Source organism: Nylanderia fulva, unplaced genomic scaffold (assembly GCF_048542155.1).
Source record: "Nylanderia fulva isolate GAGA-0341 unplaced genomic scaffold, ASM4854215v1 Scaffold19, whole genome shotgun sequence".
Lineage (NCBI taxonomy): Eukaryota > Metazoa > Arthropoda > Insecta > Hymenoptera > Formicidae > Nylanderia > Nylanderia fulva.
The window spans coordinates 4,118,662-4,138,442 of NW_028190161.1; the positions used below are offsets into that span (position 1 = coordinate 4,118,662).

General features: G+C 29.1%; 3 protein-coding genes and 1 long non-coding RNA gene across 8 annotated transcripts; 3 read left to right on the plus strand and 1 right to left on the minus strand.

Annotated features, from left to right (window-relative positions):
• The first annotated feature begins 366 nt into the window (after nt 1–366).
• Nucleotides 367–5,803, plus strand: LOC114929444 (uncharacterized). 2 transcript variants are annotated; one of them, XR_014924532.1, is made up of 3 exons: nt 367–496; nt 718–752; nt 5,642–5,803. It is a non-coding gene; the product is annotated as an uncharacterized LOC114929444 (long non-coding RNA). The 2 variants fall into 2 exon arrangements; XR_014924531.1 differs by having other exon boundaries at nt 718–732.
• LOC146723525 (dynein light chain roadblock-type 2-like) lies at nt 740–1,754 on the plus strand. Its single transcript, XM_085481799.1, has 3 exons — nt 740–873; nt 990–1,324; nt 1,398–1,754. The coding sequence occupies exons 2-3, from the start codon at nt 1,267–1,269 to the stop codon at nt 1,607–1,609; spliced, it is 270 nt and encodes an 89-aa protein (XP_085337925.1). The 5' UTR covers nt 740–873; nt 990–1,266; the 3' UTR covers nt 1,610–1,754.
• A 2,287-nt stretch (nt 5,804–8,090) lies between the features above and the next one.
• Nucleotides 8,091–15,268, minus strand: LOC114930912 (cilia- and flagella-associated protein 70-like). The gene is made up of 7 exons (XM_029302770.2): nt 15,027–15,268; nt 11,537–11,667; nt 11,331–11,451; nt 10,123–10,272; nt 9,888–10,047; nt 9,073–9,175; nt 8,091–8,801 (listed from the first exon to the last, which is right to left on the minus strand). The coding sequence occupies exons 2-6, from the start codon at nt 11,644–11,646 to the stop codon at nt 9,111–9,113; spliced, it is 606 nt and encodes a 201-aa protein (XP_029158603.2). The 5' UTR covers nt 11,647–11,667; nt 15,027–15,268; the 3' UTR covers nt 8,091–8,801; nt 9,073–9,110.
• Nucleotides 15,269–15,999: 731 nt separating this feature from the next.
• Tango11 (transport and golgi organization 11) lies at nt 16,000–19,491 on the plus strand. 4 transcript variants are annotated; one of them, XM_085481797.1, is made up of 5 exons: nt 16,000–16,290; nt 17,848–18,072; nt 18,184–18,278; nt 18,348–18,496; nt 18,569–19,491. In XM_085481797.1, exons 2-5 carry the CDS (start codon nt 17,853–17,855, stop codon nt 18,777–18,779), a joined length of 675 nt encoding a protein of 224 aa, XP_085337923.1. In that variant the 5' UTR covers nt 16,000–16,290; nt 17,848–17,852; the 3' UTR covers nt 18,780–19,491. The 4 variants fall into 4 exon arrangements, with proteins under 4 accessions (XP_085337923.1, XP_085337922.1, XP_029161227.1 ...); XM_085481796.1 differs by lacking the exon at nt 16,000–16,290 and adding an exon at nt 16,858–17,254; XM_029305394.2 differs by lacking the exon at nt 16,000–16,290 and adding an exon at nt 17,262–17,440.
• The last annotated feature ends 290 nt before the right edge of the window (nt 19,492–19,781 follow it).

A 19,781-nucleotide genomic window follows, 5' to 3' on the forward strand; every position in this document is an offset into this window, starting at 1 on the left:
TTTATTTATTAATTTACGTCATACTATCAAGAGACACGGTAGTGTCTCGCGACCAGTTAAGGGCGTAGCCGAGACACCGTGTATCTTAACGCGAGTCGGACATTTGAGTCTTTATAATATTTCGAATTCTCAATAACGGCTGAAGCAATCGAGTTTATACTAGACTTAATCGATAGATTGAGTTTGAATTATATAATAAAAGTGTCTTTATTTCTGCTCTACGTGATTTGTAAGCAGAGATATATAATTGCAAAGTCGAAATATGAAAAATTTCTTTTAAGAAACGTCCCCGTCATCATCATTATTATTATTATCATCATCGACCACGCAAACTTAGTAGTATCGTGCTACGCGTATTCACACGTATACAACACATGCGCACACATATATCACACGTACACAACACATGAATAGATGCATGTATTGGAAATGTCCATCTCGCACGTTTTACAACAGACGGCGATAGTTGCCCTCCGCTATATTGACAGCGTGCGGGGTTAGATATTTTCAATTTTCAATTTCAATTTTTACATTCAATTTTAATGTTATTATTTGCAAATTTATTGTCATAATAATTTATGTGCAAGTTTACAGTCTGTGATACAAAATCAGATATTTTGCTATTATTTCAATAATATTTCAATTATATAAATGCCTATGTATGAGTATGCATATATTTTTAATAATTTTCTTAATTAGCTTCTATATTTTTTTCAGTTGTACATCAAGCAGGTAGCATTATCAGCTCACTTGTGAGCATGGGTTGGGCAATGGCTAGTTATCATCGCAGCATTCGATTAGCTTAACAAGATAAATCTAATATCAGTGCTATAGGAACTATTTTACAATTTTTCTGGCATTTTCTTATTGCAGGTACATATATATCCAATAATTAATATACAAAATTAAATATTATTCATTACACACTTTGTATCAAAATAATATATTTTTTAAAATTTATTTAATCATTTTTATCATTGTGATTGTAGTGGCAAGGATCTTATTGCTCAGTGTCATTGCAAGCATCTGGCCTGTATATACCATAATATATTGCGTAATACATTGGCTAAGTATGACAATATAGATTTTGATAGATTCCCATGGAATATTGGAATTTTGTCGGACTTACAGTCATCCACCACATATGCAGCCTACAATTAAAGAACGCATTTATTCCATATGATTTGCTTCCGTTATTGGAATATTTAAAATAAAAATTTTATTAATAAATTTCGATGAAATAATTTATAAGAGGTTGAAGAAACTATGAAACAAATTCAGTCTCATAAAAGGGTAGTTGGAACAATAGTGGTGAATGCAGAAGGTATTACATGAGATCATTGACATGATTTACTTGTAGTTGTAAACAAAAATTTATAAAATTATATCTGTTTTAGGTATTCCTATAAAGTCAACATTAGATAATACGACAACAGTTCAATACGCTGGTTTGATAAGTCAATTGTCAGATAAAGCTCGTTCTGTCGTACGTGACTTGAATCCAACAAATGATTTAACTTTCTTGCGCATACGTAGCAAAAAACATAAAATTATGATGGCACCAGATAAAGAATTCATATTAATAGTAGTACAAAATCCAGTTGATTGATATTTAAAAGAAACAAAAATATATTTCAAAGTTAAGATTTATTTCTTTGGTTGTTAATTTAATCTGTATGCTACATTGTGGATGTTAATATCTATTCAATTAAATAAAGAAAAATAAAAGAATAAAGCTTAAAAATTATACAAAATGCAGTATTTAATTACTAATTTAACAAATTATGAACTTTTAGAGTTTTTAAATAGTGCTTTCTTCTTTGGTAACAATATTATATTTTTAAGTTTGATAATTATGAAAATATGTATATATAGTAATTCATGGCATGTTTATTTTTGTATTTAATACAATTATAAATGTACATTTCTCATCAATAAAATATCACAGTATCTTTTTTATAATTTAATTTTAATATTGAGATTGTTTTTATTCAGTGGAAAAAAAATGTGTAGTTGGTCCCTATTAATTATACATACATATAAGAGTGTCGCACAAATAATTCTATGCAGTCTTTTTAAGATAATATAAAAATACTTATAAATATAATCAATTAAAATACATATAATCAAAATTGTATGTATTAAAATTCAATAGCATATAAAAAAGATTTTTTGAAATTATATATATATAATAAAAATCCAACATGTTATATATATATATATATAAATATAAATATATATTTATTTATTTATATTTACCTATCTTTTTTTATATATATGGTAGAAATACAATGTGAGTTATTTTATTTTGCAAAATTTTTGAAAGTTAAACTATACAATGAAATTATTTCATATAATACCGAGATTCTTTTCATAATAAAGATTAAGAGAGAGTTAGATTTTATCATAAGATTTATAAAAGTCATAAGATAAGGTTAATTGCATATTGTATAATTTATCTCTCATTTTTTAAAGTAAATATCAAAGTTACATTGCTTGAACTGGTGCGTTTGAAGTATGTTGTCTTTTTGAGGGATGCAAGACAATATAGTACAAAAGCATTGCTGTAATTCCCAAGAAAAAGGAAATGATACAAATAATAAAGATTATATTAAAGTACTAAGCCTCTTTAACTGCAGGAGGACAAGCATATTGCCATAATAAATTTGCTGCAATATTTTCAAAAAAGCAGATAACATAGAAAGATAGATGTTTTCAAAATGTTTTGCTATCTACAGCATTGAGATATATAAAAATGTGCACTATGCCAATAACGGAAGCATTGAGATATATAAAAATGTGCACTATGCCAATAACGGAAGCAAATAATATGGAATAAATGCGTTCTTTAATTGTAGGCTGCATATGTGGTGGATGACTGCAAGTCCGACAAAATTCCAATATTCCATGGGAATCTATCAAAATCCATATTGTCATACTTAGCCAATGTATTACACAATATATTATGGTATATACAGGCCAGATGCTTGCAATGACACTGAGCAATAAAATCCTTGCCACTACAATCACAATGATAAAAATGATTAAATAAATTTAAAATAAATTTTTAAAAATATATTATTTTGATACAAACTGTGTGATGAATAATATTTAATTTTGTATATTAATTATTGGATATATATGTACCTAAAATAAGAAAATGCCAGAAAAATTGAATTTGCTTATTTATTTAAAGATGCTTATCATATACAAAAATGAATGATATAATCTCTAAAAACTCACCTTTAAAAAAAGGTAAAAAAAGGCGACCAGTTAAGGGCACACCATTAACAAAAATTATCCATTGCAAACCCATGTACAATAGAATTGTATGAAAAATTATCGATTATAAACCAATGTACAATCGTAACAAAAGTAATGAAATAAAAAAAAAATTGCGCCAAGTGAAAGTAGAAACTTGTACCAGTGGAAAATTAAAGTTACAGACATATATAGAGTCGTATAATGAATCAATAAAAATTTAAATTTGCAAATGTAGAATTGTACCATAAAAAAACTTATCTTTTAAAAAAAAGATAAACAAGATGCCAAGTCCATGCGCCATGTGAAAAAGTGTTAAACAAAAAAGTATTTTTAAGTAAAAAAATTTATCAATTGACAAAAATTTATGTTCTAAAATTAATATCTCTACAAAAAGTAATGTCCAATTATTGCGCGAATAAATAAACATTTTTATAAAAAATTAAAATTTAAAAACTTATGCAAATAGTAAAATTAATATAAAATAAAAAGAAATAAAAAAATTTTAGTTAAAAAAACTGGGCGCGCTGCTAAATAATATTCTAATGATATTAAAATTAAATTGTTACTTTTAAACTCATTGCAGCGCGCCCAGTTTTTTTAACTAAAATTTTTTTATTTCTTTTTATTTTATATTAATTTTAAATTTGCATAAGTTTTTAAATTTTAATTTTTTATAAAAATGTTTATTTATTCGCGCAATAATTGGACATTACTTTTTGTAGAGATATTAATTTTAGAACATAAATTTTTGTCTATTGATAAATTTTTTTACTTAAAAATACTTTTTTGTTTAACACTTTTTCACATGGCGCATGGACTTGGCATCTTGTTTATCTTTTTTTTTAAAAGATAAGTTTTTTTATGGTACAATTCTACATTTGCAAATTTAAATTTTTATTGATTCATTATACGACTCTATATATGTCTGTAACTTTAATTTTCCACTGGTACAAGTTTCTACTTTCACTTGGCGCAATTTTTTTTTTATTTCATTACTTTTGTTACGATTGTACATTGGTTTATAATCGATAATTTTTCATACAATTCTATTGTACATGGGTTTGCAATGGATAATTTTTGTTAATGGTGTGCCCTTAACTGGTCGCCTTTTTTTACCTTTTTTTAAAGGTTCTACCCAGACAGCACCAAGTCTAAAATTGACGCATAAGATAGCATCCCATACAGCACCGAAAGATTGCAAAAACATTACAACAATCTTTCACCGCAATATTGCAATATTGCAAATTCACTCAAAATGTCGCTACATCATTGCTGTTGAATTGCAGCAATGTTAAAATGTCCGCTTTTTGGAAGATTGCAACAAAATATTACAACAATATTGCAATATGTTATGAGTTTGCAATAATGTATTGTTATTGCAACCATAAACTAATGTTGCATATACAGGTATATAAATGTAAATAAATCATTAATGAAAATACATTGTAGTTAATTCATATATATAAATAAAACAATATATAAATTATAGAATTTGGATTACATGCAATATTTCCGAAATATTAATGTCATGTTGCTACAAGTGTGCTGGAATTTTGTGCACTTATATCTCTGCAATGTCTTTATAATGTTGCATTGCAACTTGCAACATTGCAACGTTGCTGCAATATATTTGCAATAATCTGTGCTGTATGGGATTAAGAAATCTTTAAGACAGCTATCTTATGATATGATATCAAAAAGACATCTTATAAAGATATCTTACGCGCCAATTTTGGACTTGGTGTTGTTTGGGTATATAAATAAAATATGTACACAAATAAAATAATATTTGCATAAATATTATTTTATTTGTACATATTTTATTTACATAGATTATATGCAAATATTTAAATAAATCATTCGATAATTTATTACACATTTTATTTATTATATAGATTTATGTATGTTACCACGGAAATTTCCCCTGCTCCTTATGAATCTAGTGAGAATCTTATCGTCCAGATATTTCATAAAATAAGTGACATAACTTTGGTTTTTTTTTTTTAATATATTCTTGATATAATAAAGTAGTCCGCCAAAGAGTCGGATTATGCATTTTTGCTCTGAAAAATTTATAATAAATAAAATACGGACTCCTGGCTAACCCAATCTTACCCGTTACTAGCTGCGCATTCCCCCAAGTTATATTATAAATTTTATTTTCATCTTTTTTTCAATAAATAACTCTTTGGCTGACTGCATTTGAGCTTACTGATTAAGAATATCATAAATTTAATAAGATTCATTCAGTAGTTTCGCTAATATCTGGAATATAAGAATCTCTAATTCCCGGCCGGCCGATAGGCGTCTCCACCATGTCGCCTGCCGACCCTTAAAAGGGGAAATCCCTCCTCTTTTTTCGATTAAAATTTGTTAGGGAATTCCCCCCACAATGCATATCTCTGTATTGAAGAGGGTATAAATATTGCGGCGATCACAAGTTGCGTCTTAAACTCGCTGCTCTGTTGCACATAGAACGTGGCTTTGACCGTCGATTATTTGCTTCATAACAAGTTTTCTTCCAACTGCGAAATCAAAGGTAAGTCATGCACATTTGCTTCATTGATTTTTAGTGTCTACATAAATTATTTCTAAATTTCTATTTAAAAATTAATGATTCTATACTTACGAGTTTAAAATATAAAAAAAAAAGTAAGTAGAAATAGAGCAATATATTATAATATGTAAAATATGTGAAGATAATATGTAGAGATGATAATAATATTTTATTAAATTTTTAATATTTAACATTGTAATATTTTATTAAATGTTTGCTAAAAAGAATTATTTAATACTTAAATAAAAGTCTGCAAAGAATATATAATCAAAATAATATAATACGTGATTTTGAAAATTGATAAGTGAAATATTATAGTGCAATAGCTAGTAGTACCCATACAGCACCGATAGATTGCAAAAACATTACAACAATCTTTCATCGCAATATTGCAATATTGCAAATTTACTGCAAAATGTTGCTACATCATTGGTGTTGAATTGCAGCAATGTTAAAATGTCCGCTTTTTGGAAGATTGCAACAAAATATTACAACAATATTGCAATGTTATGAGTTTGCAATAATGCATTGTTATTGCAACCATAAACTAATGTTGCATATACAGGTATACAAATGTAAATATTAATGTCATGTTGCTACAAGTGTGCTGGAATTTTGTACACCTATATCTCTGCAATGTCTTTATAATGTTGCATTGCAACTTGCAACATTGCAACGTTGCTGCAATATAATTGCAATAATCTGTGCTGTATGGGTACACATATAGAATTGTTTCTTAGAATTTACCCTGAAACATGGTAATCATGGGACAATATGTATTCGAAGAATTTTATAATGTAGGCGTTTATAATGTTTCGTATTATTGTGAACACGTGTCCTAACCGTGATGCGTGAGATCACTTTGTGCATGATCATCGAATGATTCCGTTTCGCGACAGCATGTATATCAAGCGAGAGAGTCGTATTAGAAACATCGACCGAGACACACGTGTATTATTATTTTTGAGTTGACCTACCTGCCTCGGGTTAATATCGAGTATAGTAAGTGCTTATATAAACTGTATCCATATAATCAAATACATCCTGACGAACTCTTTATAATATTTTATTTTTAATTATTCATGTTCTGAAAACCCCCACAATAAGAAATTTCTTTGATTAATATTTATCACAATAGAAATATTAAGATCTATTACAATAAGAAATAAAATATATTTGATTAAATTTACTACGTATTAATATTTTTTATTGTGGTAAATATATTTTAATCAGAGAAATTCTTATAAAATTCTTCCAATATATTGTCCCATGATCACCATGATTTTCAGGATAAATTCTAAAAGAAAATGCTCTCCATGTACATATAATGGCTAATTTAATATGAAATTTAATATATTGAGAAATACATTATACTTTTTATATTAAAATATATTTATCTTTCTCTCTCTCTCTCTCTCTCTCTCCTCTCTCTCTCTCTCTCTCTCTCTCTCTCTCTCTCTTTGTTAGTTATAATTAATTTAATGATTTATTTTAACAATTGTGTGGTGCGGTATATTAATATCCTAAAAGATGTAAAAAAACTGTGAAGTCACCAGATGATAATTAAAAAATGGTAGTAATTTAATCGACCAACTTGGGCAAATTAAGTGATCTTTATTCAATATTCACATTGAATATTGAATATTGAATAAAGATCACTTAATTTGCCCGAGTTGGTCGATTAAATTACTACCATTTTTTAATTATCATTTGGAGATTTCACAGTTTTTTTACATCTTTTAGAATATTAATATACCGCACCACACAATATTGTTAAAATAAATTATTAAATTAATTATAACTAACAAAGAGAGAGAGAGAAAGATAAATATATTTTAATATAAAAAGTATAATGTATTTCTCAATATATTAATTTCATATTAAATTATATGTACATATGGAGAGCATTTTCTTCATTTGCCAGAGTTGGTCGATTAAATTTCTACCATTTATTAATATATCCTACTTAATATTTGCAATTGAAAGATCTGTAGAGAAATATATACGGGATAGACATATTGAGTATGATAAAATAGTGTATATTTCAAGTAATATAATAAAAAAGTCTATATTTAAAATAAAACAATATATAAAATTTTTATACATTTTTTTATGTGATGATTTTTTTTTATTAACCATGCTTGATTGCTCGATTCTCTTTTCTTCGATCTTTTTTCTTTGATATTTCTCGACCGGAATCTATAATGTGTGTGAAAAAATGTATGTATCTAATTTAATAAAACTCTATTTTTTTGTATTTTCTAGATGGATTCGAAAGATCAAGCTAATCGTACTAACCAATGCAATCCGAATAATCCTCGAACTGGCCCTGGGCATACTGCAGGTTACCAAGGCGCGGGAACTAAAACGGATTTGGATAACCATGCCAATCAAATGAATCCGAATAATCCGAATTATAAAAAGTAAAAACTATTCATGTTTTACAACATACTAATGGCATTGCAAACATATAATAAGCATTGGTGAGATCATATAATAAAAATGCCGTAAAATCGTACATATCTCTTTTCTCTTCTCGTATCCTTTTATTACCTTTACATATTTATTTCCACGTTCCTATCTAATATTTTTGTTCCGAAGTTTGCTCCAAAGATATTAATCGTAATATTTAAGTAATATTAATCATAGTATATAATTATTTATCGTAGAAGCTAACTATTGTAACATAATTATTGAAAATCTTTTTTTTTTTATAAACGTCTTTAATATAATTCGTATGGGAAATAAAGTTTCTTGCAAAATTAATTTTTTGATGTGCGCATATATATCATTTATAAAATACGTAGAATAAAAGAAAAAAGAAATATTTTGTCGCTGTTACATGAAAAAATAAGAACAATTCACAATTCAAATTATCTGCCGGGCTGTTGGATCCAGTATCCCCAGGGAGCGAAAACATCACCATTTTTTTCTTGCATAGGGCCACGGAAAACTTTTATTTTGACCCGTTCAACATCATCTGTAAGCGGAGAGCAATTATATATTTTATTGAGAAATTATAATCTTTCCTATCATCTTGCTTATTAATTTTAATGTTATTTTAATATTATATTAAAATATATTATTAAATATATTATTATTAAAATATATTATTAAATATATTATTATTAAAATATATTATTAATATCGAAAGAAATTGCATCTTTTTCTTTTTATTATTTTGCACTATTTTATCAACGCAAGCGCTTTCGTGTTTTATAATATTATTGCCGCACAGTCTGCGATATTACCTTTTTTTCCAATTTTGTGACGTATAACGCTTCTTGATTCATCGCAATTTATCATCGCAGTAAACATCACTATTTGAAGCAGACTGAGTATAAATAGCGTACACTACACACAAAAAGTATTAATCATTTGATATGTGACTCAATATTCTATTCCGCATTATGAATATTATTGCGAAATTGCAGCTAAAGATAAAAGATTTAAAAATGCAGATGTCTTTCATAATTAATGATACAGAAAAGATAATGATGCTACATGAAACAAAAATAAATTGAAAATATAGAATAAAATTTTTTTTAAACGAGACTTTATTTTTCAGAAAAATCGACTTTAAATTTTGAAAATTGGAAAATTCTTTTTAATTTAAATGATCTCTAACGATTATATACATTTTTTTATTTCGTGACTATTTAAAAAATTTGTATAAAAAATTGTGTATTTACTCTATTAAAAAAATTAATTTTTTTAGATACTTTTATGTACATTTTTTAATAATTTTAATTATTATTTTAGTAAATAGGGGTGAGAAAATGTTGGTTTTTATGTCTATATATTAACAATCACTATCGCGAAATGAGTGATGAATTCGAAAATGTAACGAAAAATTGTTCAAGTTTAAAAAGTCGTCAATATGTTATTATATAATTTTCGCGTAAATAAGTAGCCTTATATAAAAAATTTCATTTTACATTTTTGACTTATGTGTGTATATGTTATTTTATAGAATTTTCGTATCTTCTATAAAATTATTATCTTCCCGTTGTATCATTAGTTGCAAAACATGCTGTATTTGCATATAGTCCGCGGTCTGACTCACCAATAATCTCATCGTGATCGTCGTAGAATAGCTGACTGAATCTCCGAATTAAGGAGAGGAGAAGCTTATATGTAATTACGTGGCTGCATTTATAGAGCATGACCAGTTTTCCATCTCGCGGTTTGAGGGACCGTTTTTCTAAAGAGAAAGTCGTATCGTCCTACGAGACAACGACAACATATCACTGAAAAACAGCAAAAACCTCAATCAACGCTTCTTGTTAATAACATTTCACCTGAGCGATCTGTGTCCGGCACTGAACGAATTCATCGTGACGTTGCAAAGACATATTTAACAGACATAAGTACTTCCAAACAGTCACGTTACGATTGTCGATTTGATTCGCTTCTGATAAAGCTGCCTCCGCTTCCGTAAATCGCTGCAACTAATTATTTTTATAGATATTATTTTTTCATTATGTTTTTTCAAGGATATTTTTTATATCTTCTGGATATCCTCTAAATGTCTTTCGGACATGTGTGCTGTTAGGGACATGTATAAAAATAATTTTTAAAACATTCATATGCGATTTACTTTGTAATATAATTTTTTTTAATTAGCAATTTTATTTTTCAGAAGCTTGAATTTTATTAAAATCAAACAATCCAATAATAGGCCAACTTGTGAGCCGAAAGATTAAGAAGTTACAAGATTTTTTATTAAAGACATAAAATAAAAAATAATACTAAATATAATAGAATTAATCCAATTAAATAAACAAGTAAACGTTTCGACAGTACAACTATCTTCTTTAATAAATAAATAACAATAAATTTAAGAAATATTCTTACATTAAAAATTCTTTACATCCTCAAACTTATTAGAAAGAAAGAATCTATATCTAACTGTACGAAATTAACTAATTACAGATTTTTAAAATAACAACACATATACCACAACATGATACGACTATCGTTATGGTTACGCTACAAATCCCATTAAAATAAGGCGCTAATAATTCTAATTTTTTTCGATGGTAAACGCATAAAATCAGATTTCTTTAGATTCACATTTTTCAAACGTCTAAATATTGTGATCCGGGAATCGTCAGTGTGTTAAAAATGTAATATGTAACAAGTCATGAGAATTCCGCAGTTGTTTCCTTCATTGTAAAAATTGTCCTTGTGATAACGAAACCGTTATAGAACGTGATGATAAGTTGATGAGATACAGGAAATTAAAATTTCCTGTTACCATTGTATTGAAGAAGATAGTTATACTATCGAAACGTTTACTTGTTTATTTAATTGGATTAATTCTATTATATTTTATATTATTTTTTATTTTATATCTTTAATAAAGAATCTTGTAACTTCTTAATCTTTTGGCCCGCAAGTTGGCTTATTGTTGGATTGTTTGATTTTAATTTATACACGGGCCTTATCTTAATTTCATATTATTTGCATTATTATTATTGGATTTTATTTTTATTATTGAATTTACCTCGTAAAAAGCGATTCCCGCACCTAGCCACGTTTCTGCCGTCGGTGAAGTCTGGCATGCGTTGAGGAAAACTTTTAACGCGCGCTCGTAATTGCCAATATCTTTGTAATACAGTCCCATTCTATCGACATTGTGTAATGCTGTCATTAATAACTCGTCTTCTCTTTCAATCATCTTACGTAATGCAACGAGACAAACATTTTTACCTCGTTTGTACGAGATGCAAATCGTCCGGTCGATTATACATCGCGTTAGAAAATTCGTAGCAGCGAATAGCTTCTACAAAATCGCACTTTTCAAAATAACAATGTCCCATTAAGCCGCTGATCGAGTAATCCTAAAAATATTTTTGAAATTTAAATATTTGTATTATTCACGAGTTACATCAATTTTATATATTATAATTAATTAATTTTCTATATATTTATAGTTATCTACAGTATTATTTTGCATTTATATAGTGTGTATGTGGGTGTGTGTGTGTGCGCACGCGCGCGTGTAGTAAAAATATTTTCAATATATTTATAAAATTTTTATTGCCGAAATATATTTTTTTATCATTTCTCTGTATTCCAATATATTATTAAAAAATTGATATTGATATATTTGAACTCTAATAATTTACTGCATTGATCAATATTACTCGACATAAGTTCTTTTATGTTATAAGTATTTATGGAGCAAATTATACAATAACATCAATAATAGAAAAGAAATCAAGAATAACCAACGCATATTCGTCAATCTATGATTGCTATACAAGCTAATAATAATTTATATTCGTTCTCTTATTCTTGTCTCTCGAAAAAATATAAGCAATAAATTATCAAATCTAACAAGTACCCGTGTCTAACATTGTAGACTAATTGTAAGCTTAAACGACTTGACTACGACGTAACTAGCAATTTTATTTGATTATTTCACAATATTTCACATATTGTGAAATAATCAAATAAAATTGCTAGTTACGTCGTAGTCAAGTCGTTTATTAAGCTTATTTTCACCACTAGCGACAAATATTAATTTTGATTGATATTAATTTTAATTGATTGTAGACTAATTTACTTTCAATTATATGCTACTGTTATTATTTATCATTAGACAATTATAAAACACACATATATATATATATATATATATATATATATATATATATATAGCACTACAAATTATATATGTATATATATTTTATAATTTATTTTATATTTTATTATTTGACAAGTTAAATCTCTCCGAATCATAATTTGCGCTTACATCTTAAAGACGAAATGCTGTAACTCTCTCACCACATCCCGTATGGTCGAAACGTTAAAATAAATATATATACAACTTTAATTTGAGGCCAGTGTAGTCAGACCAAATCTATAACCTCTGTTTTATAATTGTCTAATGATAAATTATAACAGTAGCATATATAATTGAGAGTAAATTAGTATATTATATATATATATATATATATATATATACCCAGCTAGCAAAATGATACAAACTTTGCACAAAGATTGCGGCAAACTCGAGCAGGCCTTTGTAGCAAAATTGCAACAAGGTGTGTCCGCATTAAGCTGAGCTTTTGCTGGCAAGGTTTGTCACAACAGCGTGACGCAAAATTCACGTAAATAACAGAGCAAGCTTTGCCGTGCGCGTCATGATAGCAAATTTGTGGCAAGAATAGGGCAAGGTTTGATCTGGCACTATAAGACGCAAAATTTACGCAAATAACAAAGCAAACCTTGCCGTGCACGATGTGATAGCAAATTTGTGGCAAGAACAGGGCAAAGTTTGCTCTGACACAATGAGACGCAAAATTCACGCAAATAACAAAGCAAACCTTGCTGTGCATGACTTTAATAGCAAATTATAGCAAGAACAAAGCAAAGGTTGTCGTAACAGTGCGGATTGTAATTAATATAATAATTTAATGAATTAATGAGCTCATTAAAAAGATTTTAATTAATAGTATATTAAGTTTTATATAAATAGATAAAAATAATTAAATTTTCTTTATATTTTATTATTATTATTAATATTAATAAAAAATATATAGAATTTTAATTATTTTTATATTTATTTATTTATATAAAATTTAATTAATGCTATTAAAGTCCTTCTAATGAGCTCATTATTTTATTATTAATTACAATCCGCACTGTTAAAACCTTTGCTCTGTTCTTGCTACAAATTTGCTTATATATTTGATTATATCAAATTTAATTAATACTATATATTAATCTCTCTAAATAGAGGGATAATACTTAAGCAATTTTTTTAAAGTTTCTATTATCAAAAATGTTTTATATTTATTTCCATATATTTATCTTCAAATTTTTATTTTTAAAAAATCGGATATCTATAATTTATAATCATATATATAAAGACATAAGCGTTTTATATGTATATATAGACCGCTATTTAATTAGTATATATATCACTGCTCAATCCTGAAAAACTCGATCAATCGGCGTCACGAAAGGAACTGACCGAAGCTACCTTTTCTTTCGCTATTATAATGATATTACATATATCGTACGACGAGTTTGTCGAACGTAGCAATTGGTTAACAAATAGAGAATTTCTAAAGTTTCTATCTAATATTCAATCGTTACGTCCGACCACCATCATTTTGTAGTATGAATGTAATATCGGCCTTAGACAATTGTGCTTTGCTTCACGCGTATTTAGACGGCGGGAAGATTGACACCATCTATTGCAGAATTATATAATGACCTTAAAGGTGCGTACAGACTTACAAGAGAACATCGTAACGTAAAACCGTCGCGTAACACCGACGAAATGCATGGACAATATCCCGTAACGCTTAAATGTTTGGTGCGAGGTACTGTCCATACATTGCGTCGATGTCACGCAACGGCGTTACGTTACGATGTTCTGTTGCAAGTCTGTACGCACCTTAATATAATCAACATAGTTAATTTAAAATCTTGAGCCTTAGAATTATTCGTAACATGTTTAGATTTTTAATCTCTTTTCAAATATAATAATTATAGACAAATATAAATATATTATCTATATAAATATAAATATACTGTCTGTAGATATATATTTGTCTATAATTATTATATTTGAAAAGAGATTAAAAATTTAAACATGACAAATGACTGTAGTATCAAGATTTTAAATTAACTATATATGTTAATTATATTAAAGCCATTATAATTCTGCAATAAATAGTATCAATTTTCCCGCCGCCTAAATACGCGTGAAGTAACGCATTATTGTCTAATAGCGAAAAAAAAGATGTTCTGTCAGTTCATCTGCGACATCTGATTGATTGAGTTTTTCAGGCCTTAACGGTGATATATCTAATTATTAAATAACGGAAACGATTTTTATTTCTTGACGATGTTATTGGACGCTGAGCCAAGTTGAACACCATTAATTTCGTCTTGGGAGTTCTTAACTAATAATAACAGCAACACCTGAAATATACAATATATACAATAGTACGAATATATCTAATACTATATTGTCCGTAAAAGAAACTTTATTGTCTGTCCGAAAAGAATCAGCAACGTTAAAGGAAGCAGCATTATCCAACTGTTTGTGCGTAACAGGATCTTGTGAAACATTTGAATGTAAAGTATTTTTAATTTCCAAAGTAATTCGCCTTCGTTGTCTCGCAGACAACCGGTGGAAAGATTTACGCGAAACAGAATATTTAACTGATTTCATACTTGCCTGAAAAATCTTCTAATCCTCTGCGATACCTTGCGGCACTAAGAACTTGGAAGCTCGTCTCAAAAATGTGGGAAGCTTCTAGAATTATAACCTCTGTGATAATCTTGCGGCACGTATGGTAGCACTCACGGTGGTTGAATTTAGAAGAACGCGGGAACAGTGCTGGAGGTTACAGGACAAAAATTCGCGCAAACGTAGTAGCGCGCATTAAAAGCGCGCAAACGTATGTGACACATGACTACGCCATGCACGGCAAGGTTTGCTCTGTTATTTGTGTAAATTTTGCGTCTCATCATGCCAGAACAAATCTTTGCTCTATTTTTGCCACAAATTTGCTATCACGCCATGCACAGCAAGGTTTGCTCTGTTATTTGCATGAATATTGCGTCTTATCGTATCAGAGTTAACTTTGCTCTATTTTTTTCGTAAATTGTTTGTTATACCGTGCATGGCAAGATTTGCTCTGTTTTTGTCACAAATTTGCTTTATATCGTGTATCACAAGATTTGCTATTATTGACGTAAAGTTTGTATTTCACCATGATACCATCATTTGCTCTCTTCTATAAGTAAAATTTACGAACAAACTTTTCTCTGTTAATTGCAGCATCATATAACGAAAAGTTTTGCCGTTAATTTGTTCGAAATATTTAGACAAGACGAAGCAAGGCAAATGTTTGCCAGAAAATTGTTGTTAAAATTAAAGCAAACTTTGCCGAAAAGCTTTAACGAAACGTGATTTTATCACTCTTGGCTAGCTGGGTATATATACACTATTTTTATATATATTTATATATAAATAATATATCCACATATGTGCATAAGCATATATAAAATTTACAAAAATGGGTGCTTATTAGTCTTGCTACGTTACTGCTTTCTGCTACGGAAGGCCAGAAAGCATTTTTAGGTGGCATCTCGCGTATACCGGCACGGTAGAGGAACAAGAGAACACGTGATTATCGGTTCTTGTTTCTCTTACGTGCGTCCGCGTGAGCGATGCAGTGGTGTATGTACGTGTACAGACATACACCACTACATAAAACCCGAGAATTGGTTTCTCGGCGTTGGCAACACTGAAACCGGAGTTATTATGATATTCTAAAAAAATTGTCTACGTCATCTTAAAAATTGGGTATATATACAGCGCGCCGACATTGTAAGATACAGACATCGATTTGTTTTTTAAAAAAGTACACATTGTGATTATGTTAAGTAAAAAGAAATAATTTTTTAAAAAAAGTGTTATGTTCGTTGACAAAAAAGTAAGTTAATACTATTTATTAAAAATCTAAAGGTAATATTTGAGCGGATATATTAATTTGTTCACAGTGTCGTTATATACATAATATAACAGCATCTGACGCTCTAACTCATGCCAACAAACATGAATTTGTACTGCGTTCGTCATATAATCTTATAATTGTTGTATTTATTTATGATGTCGAAATGACTAAATTAATTTTTTAACATATTATTAGGATATTGAGAAAGACTGTCGTACAGTCGAAACGTTTATCGTAACTTTTGTATAGTATGACGTAAATTAATAAATAAAATTTTTCAATTAATAGCATATAAGCTCGTTAAGTTGGCCTTTTATTATATCACATATTTTAATTGTATTAGCCGAAGTTTAATTTATAAAATATATATATATATTTTTTATATTTAATAAATTTTATATATATATATGCATATGTAAAATATTCTCTCTCTCTCTCTCTCTCTCTCTCTCTCTCTCTCTCTCTCTCTCTCTCTCTCTCTCTCTCACACACACACACACACACAACGGGGGCCAAATCTCTCAAATTGGTCTCATGATCAATTAGCCTGGATTCGCACCAGGGGCTAAGTCTGTTGGTAATGTGAAACGAATTTAGCCTGGACTTGCACCAGGGGCAAAGTCTTTTGGTCGAGTCTACGAAATTTAGCACGGACTCGAACCAGGGGCAAAGTCTTTTGGTTCAAGTCTACGAAATTTAGCACGGACTCGAACCAGGGGCAAAGTGTGTCGGTAAGGGGCAAAGTCTATCGCACGAAGATGGCGGTCTCTTCTTTAGGCAGGCCTTTGGCGATCTGTCTATTAATCTGTGACATAACTGGCAGAAAATTACCTGACTATATATCGTATCATATTTCATGCTTGAATTTTCAATCCGTCAACCGATCTCGCAACGAATTTCGGAGCGGTGATTTTATGTTTAACGAGAAGCGAAACACAAGAGGGTAAATATTTTCTTCCTTTGGAATATTCGCATAATGACGCTTCTCTCTAGTCAATTTTGAGTTAAGAAGCTGCATTAATTCGCGATTGTTTTTTTGCCGGTGGTTAAATTTCTAATCGGAGTGAACTTCGGAATCCGAAGTTTGACAATGACTCGTAACCACACAACTAACATTCATCATGGATGAGTGAGTGATAAAAAAAAGAAATACACGAAACATTGCAATTTCCGCAACTCATCGATTGTGTCTCTATATTATTGTCATCGATAGGAGAATATATCTTTGGTTTTTTAATTGTCAAGCACTATCCTTTTGTGGATTGACAGCATAGGTTATCATGTAATGTCAATGTTGATGATGAAAATCATCAATTCTCTCACATTGCTACATTTCATTGTTTGCACATTTTATCAGCTTATTGCATACAAACTGTAACATTTGAGTGTATATTCGCGTTTTGTTGAATATTCATTATGATATAAAAGGTTTTTTTTTTTTTTGTGAAAATGACAAAACACCTTCGCTGTGCTTTATATTACTTTAGTCTTTGTGTGACAGTCTTTTTATATAATAAAAATTTATTTTATATGCAGTTATAATGTCGACAACGCACAGTCCAACACATTTTAATGGAGAGATAGACAGCTTTTACGATCCAAACTTTGATATTAATAAGCAGATGCAAGTTCCCAAAAGCATTCGTGTAAACGGGGATTATATGGATAAGGATATCGCTGTTACAAATACATCGACGTGGAATCAAATGTCTACTATGGATAAATTCGATATGCAAGTGCCAGATAGGATTCTTGTTGTTGGTGAGATTCTACATTAAATGATTGTATTTAACATTTATTACAAGAATATTTTACAATTTTGCTTTACCTATTTATAACAATCTTTAGTAATAATCTAAAAATCTATTATAGGAGAAGGACAGCATTTTGGTACCAAGGCGCCACCACCAGAAATTGTTTTAGAAAATGCTGTAATGCGTACCGAACCTGCTATAGTCAGAGTACAGGTAACACATCGAAAAAATTTTGTGGAATGACAACATTAATTGTCATTAAATATTTTCTTTCACCGACAGACTCCTCCAAGAGTTTTGACTTTAGACAATCACTACTTCCCAGCAGTAGATGAAGACGAGCCTATACCAAATGCCAATGAAATTGTAAATCCGGTGATTACAAGACCCAAGACATATAATACAGAAACACAGATAGTGAAACATGTCAGGTACAAAACTTACATTAGAGAGAAAGTTTGTTAAATATTTTCTTTTTTACGTTATGTGTTTTTATTACGCAGAGAACAAACGCCCGCTTACAATGCTCTCGACGTTTCTCTACCTCCCAGTGAAGAAGTTCAACACTTACGTCGTCAAGTAGGTAAATTGAACCGCAGGGTGATGGCGCTCGAATTAGACATGCTGCAGCGTCAGCAGAGAGATAAGATTTTGTATATTGCAACTATAGCGTACTTTATTTTGAAAACCTTTTCTTGGTTAACCAGAAACTGAGTTTTTGATCGAAAAAGAGAAAGGAAAGGAAGATTACAAACACGTTTGTTTTGCTAAAAGAGGCATGTTTTTAACCCAGAATGTTGAATCACTTGCTCTAAGAAAGTATAACCAAAGACTTTTTATCACAGTCTTGTAAGATTAATCTTCAAAATTGAGATAAACGACACAATACGGATAGATATGCGCGAGTTTCTATAACGCAAGACACATTAGACGGACAGATGACACATGAAATACATTGAAAATATGATAATTTATTGTCTTTGCTGTATTAAAAGTATGCTGGGCTTCAAACGGATGTATGTATTGTATTAGGTTTGACAATATATAATATATATGTATGTTATTAATGTATATACAGTGATTTGCGAAACTTTAACAAATTGAGTTCATTTTCATATAATTGTAAATGTAGGAAATTTAGCATGAGTTCATAGTAGTATGATCAATTGTAGTATGAATTCATGCGAGCATGCATCAATCTGTTTCCTTTCTCAGTATTAACGAAAACAATGTTTAGGAAACATTTTAGGAAGAATTTATTTTTGTGTGCGATATGAAAATGATCTATGCTTATCCGGAGCATCTTATCTGAATTGATGATTTACTTCAATAATATAGAACTACGTTTTTCTCTGTGGCCATAGCACTTAGAATTGTAATCTTGTCCAACATATATATTGCGATTAATAAAAAATCAACAAAGTTATATTATTGCAAACATATTTTACAATATTAAGAATGTATTGTATAAAAGTAATTAGGAAATACTAATTCTAACTTTAATATACGAGTACTATTCCTAGCAGGGAAATACTTTGTGATATATAACTTTCTCTCGAAATCTGTCTTGTTATTCAGATTATATTTCCTGGTTATAATAAAAATGTGTATTATTATAATTTACAAAATACAATTTCAATTATATATCAATTTTTTTTCATTCGCATCCCCCCAAAAAAAAAAGTTATGTAAGAAATAATTTTCTGATCAGCGTAT

Bases quoted from the DNA above. Each gene is read 5' to 3' on its own strand.
- LOC146723525 (XM_085481799.1), top strand. From the start codon at position 1,267: ATGAAACAAATTCAGTCTCATAAAAGGGTAGTTGGAACAATAGTGGTG. The intron at 1,325-1,397 runs GTATTACATGAG...TATCTGTTTTAG, and splicing joins AATAGTGGTGAATGCAGAAG to GTATTCCTATAAAGTCAACA.
- LOC114930912 (XM_029302770.2), bottom strand. From the start codon at position 11,646: ATGGGACATTGTTATTTTGAAAAGTGCGATTTTGTAGAAGCTATTCGC. The intron at 10,048-10,122 runs GTGAAATGTTAT...GTTGTCTCGTAG, and splicing joins GCCGGACACAGATCGCTCAG to GACGATACGACTTTCTCTTT. The intron at 9,176-9,887 runs GTGAGTCAGACC...TTTTGTGTGTAG, and splicing joins CGATCACGATGAGATTATTG to TGTACGCTATTTATACTCAG.
- Tango11 (XM_029305394.2), top strand. The intron at 18,279-18,347 runs GTAACACATCGA...TTTCACCGACAG, and splicing joins CTGCTATAGTCAGAGTACAG to ACTCCTCCAAGAGTTTTGAC. The intron at 18,497-18,568 runs GTACAAAACTTA...TTTATTACGCAG, and splicing joins CAGATAGTGAAACATGTCAG to AGAACAAACGCCCGCTTACA.